The 8,817-nt window shown below is 41.7% G+C and overlaps 1 protein-coding gene across 3 annotated transcripts in view; it reads left to right on the top strand.

The window, feature by feature from the left end:
- Window positions 1-8,172: 8,172 nt before the first annotated feature.
- LOC311035607 (calpain-2 catalytic subunit-like) overlaps window positions 8,173-8,817 on the top strand; it is a 24,900-nt gene continuing 24,255 nt past the window's right edge. For all 3 annotated transcript variants that reach the window (XM_084043909.1, XM_084043908.1, XM_084043907.1), the window contains exon 1: window positions 8,173-8,502. In XM_084043909.1, the coding sequence (XP_083900035.1) occupies window positions 8,260-8,502 (243 nt within the window). In that variant the 5' untranslated portion in view covers window positions 8,173-8,259. The remainder of the gene's footprint in view (window positions 8,503-8,817) is intronic.

Here is an 8,817-nt window from a genome sequence, read left to right as displayed (position 1 = left end):
AAGGGAAATGTGCAGATAAATAAAAGTGAATATCAATGAACACATTGTGTCTGTCACTAGCTCTCACCAATACAACATGTACGTTCACCATTAAGTATAGTACTTGAGTAAATGTACTTAGTTACTTTACACCACTGAGCATCACCACTTTTACCCTTTATAGATCGATTTCTCACATGTGAGCAATGCATGCTGGGAGGTCACTAGGCCAGTAAGGAGCAATGCATGCTGGGAGGTCACTAGGCCAGTAAGGAGCAATGCATGCTGGGAGGTCACTAGGCCAGTAAGGAGCAATGCATGCTGGGAGGTCACTAGGCCAGTAAAGGAGCAATGCATGCTGGGAGGTCACTAGGCCAGTAAGGAGCAATGCATGCTGGGAGGTCACTAGGCCAGTAAGGAGCAATGCATGCTGGGAGGTCACTAGGCCAGTAAAGGAGCAATGCATGCTGGGAGGTCACTAGGCCAGTAAGGAGCAATGCATGCTGGGAGGCCACTAGGCCACTATCAAAATATACTTAAAGTACCAAAAGTAATAGTACTCATTATGCGACGCATTGTGAGCTTGTAGATCTGCTATTTTCAAATGGCTGAAATGTATGTAGGGCTGAAGTGGTTAATGTATAGCCTGGTAAACCCTCCCTCCGGAAATCTCATTTCCATTTGATTTCAGGAAGGAGTCTGGCCTGAACCGCGTTTCTCCAATAATCGCTCTGTTCGCCGGACCGACGAGCCTATCAGCGTCGTCGCACATCGTTCTGTGATTGACAGCGACAGTTGGCCAATCAGGTGGCGAGTTCTAGTGAGCCCGAATGAAGCCGAGTGCAGCCTGAGAGCCGCCGACAAAAGACGAACGGCAGCCATTGTTGTTGTCAGAGTGCCGTCACTTCTTAGTTTCGTTCTTAAAACGGTCTCAAACTTCTTTTTTGAGGCACGGAATTTACTATTAACATATCGTTTGGATAGAATTTAGTTGTTTAACTTCATATATGTGGTCAATTAATCATGACAGAGCCTATTTAAAAATATAAATTCAGAGAACCGGCAGGGGCGGGGAGTGACACGCATGTATCTCAATAAGGCAACCTATTTTCGGCATGGCCGTCCCAAAAGTCCCGTTGCGTCACATAGTCTGGAGCTCGTCAAAATGAACTGCTGATTGGCTGAAGGGGAAAAACGATCATTGGTTGAAGGGGTTGTCAGTCAACGGTATTACTCCCGCCCAACTCCAGCCCACAGCGATTATTGCAGAAAGGCGGTTCAGGCCAGACTCACTCCTGAAATCAAATGGAAATGAGATTTCCGGAGGGAGGGTTTACCAGGCTAGTTAATGTATGTTTCTCAATCAAATCAAAATCTACAAAGTAACTAGTAACTAAAGTTTTAAAATAATTGTAGTGGAGTAAAAGTACAATATTTTCCTCTGAGATGTAGTGGAGTAGAAGTAAAAGTACTGAAAATTGGAAATACTCAGTAAAAGTACCTCAAAATTGTACTTAAGTACAGCAAGAGGAAGACGATGATGAAGAAGGTGATGCTGCCGAAGGCGACGCCCAGACCGCAGAAGAAGACTATGATGATATCGACGCCCAGACTGCAGAAGAAGACTATGATGATATCGACGCCCAGACTGCAGAAGAAGACTATGAGGATATCGACGGCCAGACCGCAGAAGAAGACGTAGTTTATGGGAACGTCGACGCCCAGACTCCAACTCGGCTGAAACATCCACCCAAGAAACGTCAGTCTGGTAAGAAATGTTATTAAAACATCAATCCATGTTCAATCAATCCAAACATTAATCCATAAAGATTGTGAATTGTGAATGTCGCAATTTGAAAATAAATATTTTAATTGTGTTGAGTCTGGCGTAGAGGATTGTATCCTGTGCCAGAAAATGTTCAATACATTTCAATAAATAACTTTATATGTTATTAAAAACATCCATATTTGGATATGGATTTAAGCCCTTCAAATGGATAAAGAAAAATCAAAAGAAAAATAGCTGATCCACAGGCTTGAAGGTCGGCCTTTTTCACTTGGTATTTCAAGCCTTTTTAACATGGTAATTTCATGAATTACACACATTTTAGTAGATATTTAAATTAAATAAACAGAATTGTAACCTTTTTAACTTTATTATTATTTTGTATTTTATACTTTTAACTTTTCAAACATAAAATGAAGTCAATGCTGCAATGTGTTCCTGGACCAAATTAAACTTTAACAGTTAAACATGAACACATTTAATTTAAGCAGCATTTCAAACAACAAAGTAAATAAACCATTTCACCGACCATTGGAGTCTTTGGACTGAACTCCTCATCAGATAACGAGCAGCCATTTTGCTACTGCACTCTGGGAAGTGTAGTGTTATTTGAGTAGAGTAGGAGTGTAGTTTTGACTATATGGCAGAGGATTGGCAATAAAGCATCCTGATTTTATAACTCAACACGTAACTTTATATGTAATTAAAACATCCATAATATATAACTTAATATGTAATTAAACGCATCCATATGTAACTGTATATGTTATTAAAACATCCATATATACATGTATATGTTATTAAAACATCCATGTATAACTTTATATGTTATTAAAAACATCCATATTGTGGAAACCTCACATGTCTAAAACTATATTTGACTTGGGTCAGAGCCGGCCCTTCCATTAGGGACTAAATCTATGTATCCAGTAGGGGGTCTGGTGCTGATGTGATTTCTTTTTTTTTTTACGGGGCCAGGCTTCCAGCATGGACCCGTATTGTTATTGGCATTATTCCATTTCTTCTTCTTCTTCTGCCGTTTTTGCCAGTTCTGGCTGAACCGTGCATACGCTTTTTATGAAACTCGGCCATATGATAGATGGTCATGAAAAACGATCAAAAAATAAATCTCACAATCTTTCGTCAAAAGGTGGCGCTATAGCACTCAGTTGAAAATGCCAACTTTGAACAGGTACAACTCATGCCCTGTTTGACCTACAGCCATGAAACTTCGATGCACACATGCGTCTACTCATGATGAACAACTTTCACACTCTGACTTTTGACCTCTGACCTTTAGATCTCCCACCATTTTGAATTATATGAAAAACAGTTAAAACCTATCTCCTCCTGGGATTTTTGAGTAATCTGCACGAAACTTTTTACACATGAACTTTGGACCTATGCCAAAAAACGTTTGCAAAATATTTTCCATAAGTGAAAAAATGAAGCTTTAATGAGCCAATGAATATTGCAGTTTTATGACAATTATTCATCTGCCCCTAACACATACATGCAGACTTACCATTCTTTGAAACTTTGCAGAAATGTAAAGGGCCATTCCAAATATCACTGAAACCAATCTTACTCCAATTGGTCAAACGGGGGCGCTATAGCAATTTTTTGAAAATTGAAACTTTAAACAGGCAAAAGTCATGCCTCGTTTGGCCGACAGCCATTAGACCTGCTTACACATGTGCCTTGACTAATGAGGAACACATCTATCACGTTGACCAGTAAGCACCGCCCTTAGATTGTCCGCAATCTTGAGCAGTTTGAAAAACAATTAAACCCAGGATTTTTCAGCTATTTGCGTGAAACTGTATGATCAGTGTGATCTCTTTTTTCAGAGGTTTGTCTGTTGGTCCAATAGCGTCCCGCTTAAGTGTATGTCTCACAACCTCAAGGTCACAGGTTCAAGCCTCACTTGGTGCAGACTTCATCTAAGTTGCATTTCAAACAACATGACTATCAATGAATACATTTGCAATTGTTAAAGATAACATGAAATACTTACTTGAGTGTTTTTTACATACTTCATTGTGAGAATAGCTGATCTACAATCTCACAACTTTTCAGATAGCAATGAGAGTATGTTTTTTCAATGTATAACATACTTCATTGTGAAAATAGCCGATGTACAATCTGACAACTTTTAATGGTTTGTGAGCTTGTAGATCGGCTACTTTCACTAGTTTTGGTTCTGAGGAGATGTACAATTTCTTCATTGGTAAATGGTTTGTGAACGAGTGATCTTTGTGTTAGTGAAACAGGGGCTTGGGTCATGACAGAAGGCAAGAGTTTGTGATCCTCAACAGACAATATCAGCCTGGACAAAGCTATAGCACTATAGGTAGTGTTGCAGCTACCTAAGAGTTCCTCACGATCGCAAGGTTGCTGGTTCAAGCCTCACTTGATGCTGTTATAGCAATATTATTAATAATAATATTCCATTCGGATGAAGTTGTAGCTCATTTATTAGGAAGAGTTTCAGCAGAGACAGCATACAGCAACACTGAGAAGCAGGGCTCCAGCCCTGCTCCAAGCAGCCCATCCGGGCACAAGCCTCCTAAACACCCATCTTACACAGTCTTTATACCCCACATTGTACCAAAGATACTATCCTAAATAGTCATATAAGGTATGTACTAATTATAAGAGAGGCACATACATAGCTGCACAAATACAAATAGCAATGACCATTCATAGTATTACAGGAAAATATATGCTGACACAGAGACTAGCATGGAGGATTCCGATCAGCTGTTAGATTGACAGCTGTAGCTGAGTTGACTAAAGACCCCTGCTGTGAGTTTAACCATTCTAGGGCCAAAATACATATGTGATTTAGAACAGGTTGGCATTCTCAAAATAACCATTATAATGCAGACTCATTTAAGTTGAATTGCAAAAAACATGACTCAATCTATTCCGTTTCCATGGCTCTCTCTCTCTCTTCAATCTATTCCGTTTCTATCTTCAATCTATTGCGTTTCCATGTCTCTGTCTCTTCAATCTATTCCGTTTCTATCTTCAATCTATTCCGTTTCCATGTCTCTTCAATCTATTCCGTGTCTCTCTTTCTCTCTCTCTCTCTCTCTCTCTCTAGCTGAGTGGTTAGAGAGCCAGAGGCTCTGGTTGCCCCCAGGTACGATTCCAGGCCAGGTCAGCAAATGTGTCGATGAAATGAAATTTGTCCCTGAGCAAGACTCTTAACCCCTAATTGCTCACAGGCCCTCATTGGAAACAAGACCGCAAGGACTTTCATGAACTGACCTGTTAAAGGAATTATCATTTCTCTTTCTCTCTCCTGGCCCCGTATTATCGCTGCTTGCAGCTATATTCTTTTCTTAAAACTATGCTATCTACTTAGCTAACGCCCAATGCAAATTCATTCATATTAATCAGTCTAATAGTTTTGTTTTCAATTTGACTTTTGTATTTTGCATAATGTCATTTGTATTTCTGAAATAAATCATAAATCGGTGTCCCTGATGGTCACTAACAATAATAATAAACTCCTTGATTCTCACAGTGGGGCCAGGCCTGCTATGGGTTCACACTTATACAGTGAAAACTCATTCTTCAAAAACAGCATATAGATCAACTGTGCTCTTATTCTAAATTCCACACTTACAAACACTTACTTTCCCATAACTTGACAAAACGCTCTTATTTTGTTGTCAAGTCCACCGGAAGTCAAACATGGATTTTCCTATAATTTGCCAAAAGTACTCTTATTTTGAAGCCCATTGACCAGAAGTAAAAGGTTTACGTTCGTCTGACTTGACGAACATGCTAAGCTTAGCTAAACCACTGAGCGTTCAATAAACTATCGTTGGTAGCAGGGGTGCAATGCTCCCTGGACGGCCTTGCACGCCGTGCCGGAACCTATTTGCCCAGAAGCACATGCAGGCACACGCATAGATTTAAAACTACTTTAAATTCACACCTCAACAAAGTTTTCAAAGGCTCCCGACTCACACCTAGTGAATGAACATAGGAATAAGCCTATAGATGCATATCAATTGTCCATTGTGTGACTTGCAGTGTAGGTGTTAAGCCACGTGCGTGTCAGGTCATTGAAAACGAGTGCAAGAACATACTAAATGAGCATTACATGCCTGGTCGGTAGCGTATTGAAACCAACGTAAACAGTCAGGCTTTATGAGCTGTTTGCAGCATTCTTGTTTTCACACGTCGTTTATGTTTAGTAATCCATCTGCAGTGAGAGACCCCCCCCCCCCGCACCATAGAGTTATAATATATCGCCCCGCACAGACAAAGTCCTGTGAAACTATAACGCGCAGACACAGTCGTGCTCATCTCATGCACACGCCCGCCGGCCCATGCCGGTGCTGGAGTTAAATCGTTTTGGATGTTTTTCTACGTGACTCACAGGTAAAGATGAAAGTTTTAAACAAGCTATTAAACACTTAAAACGTGATGTACGGTACACGGCATTGGCTGCCTTCAGCTGAAGCCTAACCTCGCCTCACGTCCAAGCTTTCCACCATGGAGGAAAAGCTGCAGGGTGCATGGGGTAGGCGTAGCGTCTATCTACATTATACTGGAGATCATACATGGACAACTGGCGGCCCGGGGCCCACATGCGGCCCCCACCTTCACTTAATGCGGCCCACAGGTTAATATCAGAATAGTGATATATTATTGATTTCTGCTGTTATGATTCATAACATGTAAACATGAGCCGCTTTAATGACTTCAGTCTATATTAGTAGTTTAATGACTAGTGTTAACATTATATTGTCTTTTTTATGTCCAGTGTATTTGTATGAAATAATAAATAATAAAGTTTCTTTCTGAGACACCAATACTAGTTCTTATCATTATTATCATTATCATCATTTTTATCATTATCATTATCATTAATGTAAATGTAACTTAGTTACTTTACACCACTGCTTTTACTTAAGTAAAACATTGGAGTACTTTTCCACCACTACTACTGTAGAGGTAGCCATGGTTCACATGACGCTCGTCTGTCACAAGCGTCATGGAACCACTTGTTACTGGTTTGAGAATATTTCACATTTAGAACTCTCACATCTACATAAACGTTCATATTTATAATATAAAGTACTGACCTTATGGTGACGGATGTTACAAGTTGAGCCGCAGAGGTCTAAGTATCTGTATCTTCCGTGTTCAATAAAAAGCTTTTTAATCTGATTGCCGGCCATTTTCTTCAAATTCTCTCCCATGCTTTCAACTACACGACACTATCGGTTGGGATGTGTATTGCACTCTGATACAATACAAACAAATAATATAAAATGGCCACCAATCGGATTAAAATGCCTTTTATTGAACAATATGGAAAATACGGCTACTTAGACCCAAGCATTTCAACTTGTTACATCCATGGCTTGGGGGTCAGTACTTTATATTAGAAATATGAACATTTATGTAGATGTAAGGGTTGTAAATGTAAAAGAATCTTAAACCAGGAACCAGTGGTTCCATGACTGTCTCGGTCTACAGTCATGTTTCAGGAGGACTGTATGGGATGAGTAGTCTCGCGTCACCAGACTACTATTCCACAATCTCTGAATGCTATATAGAGTCTGGAACTCCACTTCCCGAGAGCTGTGTAACGGAAGTTGTTCAGACCGGAAAAACATTCGACCAATCACGACGCGGTGCCCGCGGACCTGTAGTCCTAGTGGAAACAGAACCGAGGCGGAAGCATAGTCATAGGAGCGGTAGATTCATGTTATTTGTGCGAGGATTGTTTATCACAGAAAACTGAGAAAGGTATCATGGAATTAACGCCGAAAAAACTGTGAAAGAAGACACTAGTAGACATAAACAATGTTTATGAGATTCGTTGATTCCAGTCGGACTCATTTGCGCCACTGCACAATGCTGAAACGGACATGGGTAGGGGAGGGGCATCCGCTTTCCCCTTACACATGATCAGAGCTTCCGAGTCCCAGACTGTATGCTGGAAACATTTGTAAATTGTGGGAGGCAACAGTCTGGCCACGCGAGACTATGGGATGAGTGACGTCACTCAGCAGCCATGCAGGTCCAGATGGCGGCCGGAGGAGAGCAGGCTGAAGCATCGTCTCCTAAATGACGGTAAAACACACAGTTCTCCCAGGCGGCTGATTGGCCGTGCAGGACACTGGCCCCTCCCTCAATATGTAAAACACTCAGGTTGAGTTGACTGATTGGAGGACTTCAGGCCACGCCCCCACCTGTTTGTTCAGGTGTTAAAACTCCGCCCCCCCTCCTATTCTCTCTCTGCACTGTTTTATCCTCAAATACACACCTCACACACTCACTCTTTCTCTCTCTCTCGCACACACACCACAAACTCTATCTCTCTCTCTCTCTCTCTCTCTCTCTCTCTCTCTCTCTCTCTCTCTCTCGCACACTCACTCACTCACTCACTCACTCACTCACTCATATACACACACACACACACACACACACACACACACACACACACACACACACACACACTCATGTCTAGCACGGCAGAGCAGCAGGCGAAGAGGAAGGCCAGAGAGGAGGAAGGTTTGGGGTCTAATTCCAACGCCGTGGTGTTCAGCGGTCAGGTGTTCCACAGCCTGAAGGCACAGTGTCTGAAGGGGGAGGGGTCTCTGTTCACGGACCCCGCCTTCCCCGCAGACTGGGGGTCCCTGGGATGGAACGAACTGGGACGATATTCCTCCAAGACCCGCGGAGTGGAGTGGAAACGACCCTCGGTGAGGAAACATTATATATACATTATCTCTCTCTCTCTCTCTCTCTCTCTCTCTCTCTCTCTCTCTCTCTCTCTCTCTCTGTCTCTCTGTCTGTCTCTCTCTCTCTCTCTCTCTCTCTCTCTCTCTCTCTCTCTCTCTCTCTCTCTCAGGGACCGCTTAGCTGAGAGACAGATGAAGCAGGGACCCCACAACATATTGTATAACATAGTTATTTTATAACACTGTGTTCATAGTTTCATAGAGTTGTTTGACAGACACTGTTATCAGTGTGTTTGTCTTCTTACCCCCTAGGGGTCCCGGACCCCCTGTTGAACA

The sequence above is a fragment of the Gymnoscopelus microlampas genome, assembly GCF_963454915.1.
Source record: "Gymnoscopelus microlampas genome assembly, chromosome: 2".
NCBI lineage: Eukaryota > Metazoa > Chordata > Actinopteri > Myctophiformes > Myctophidae > Gymnoscopelus > Gymnoscopelus microlampas.
This window is presented reverse-complemented; position numbering and strand designations above follow the sequence as displayed.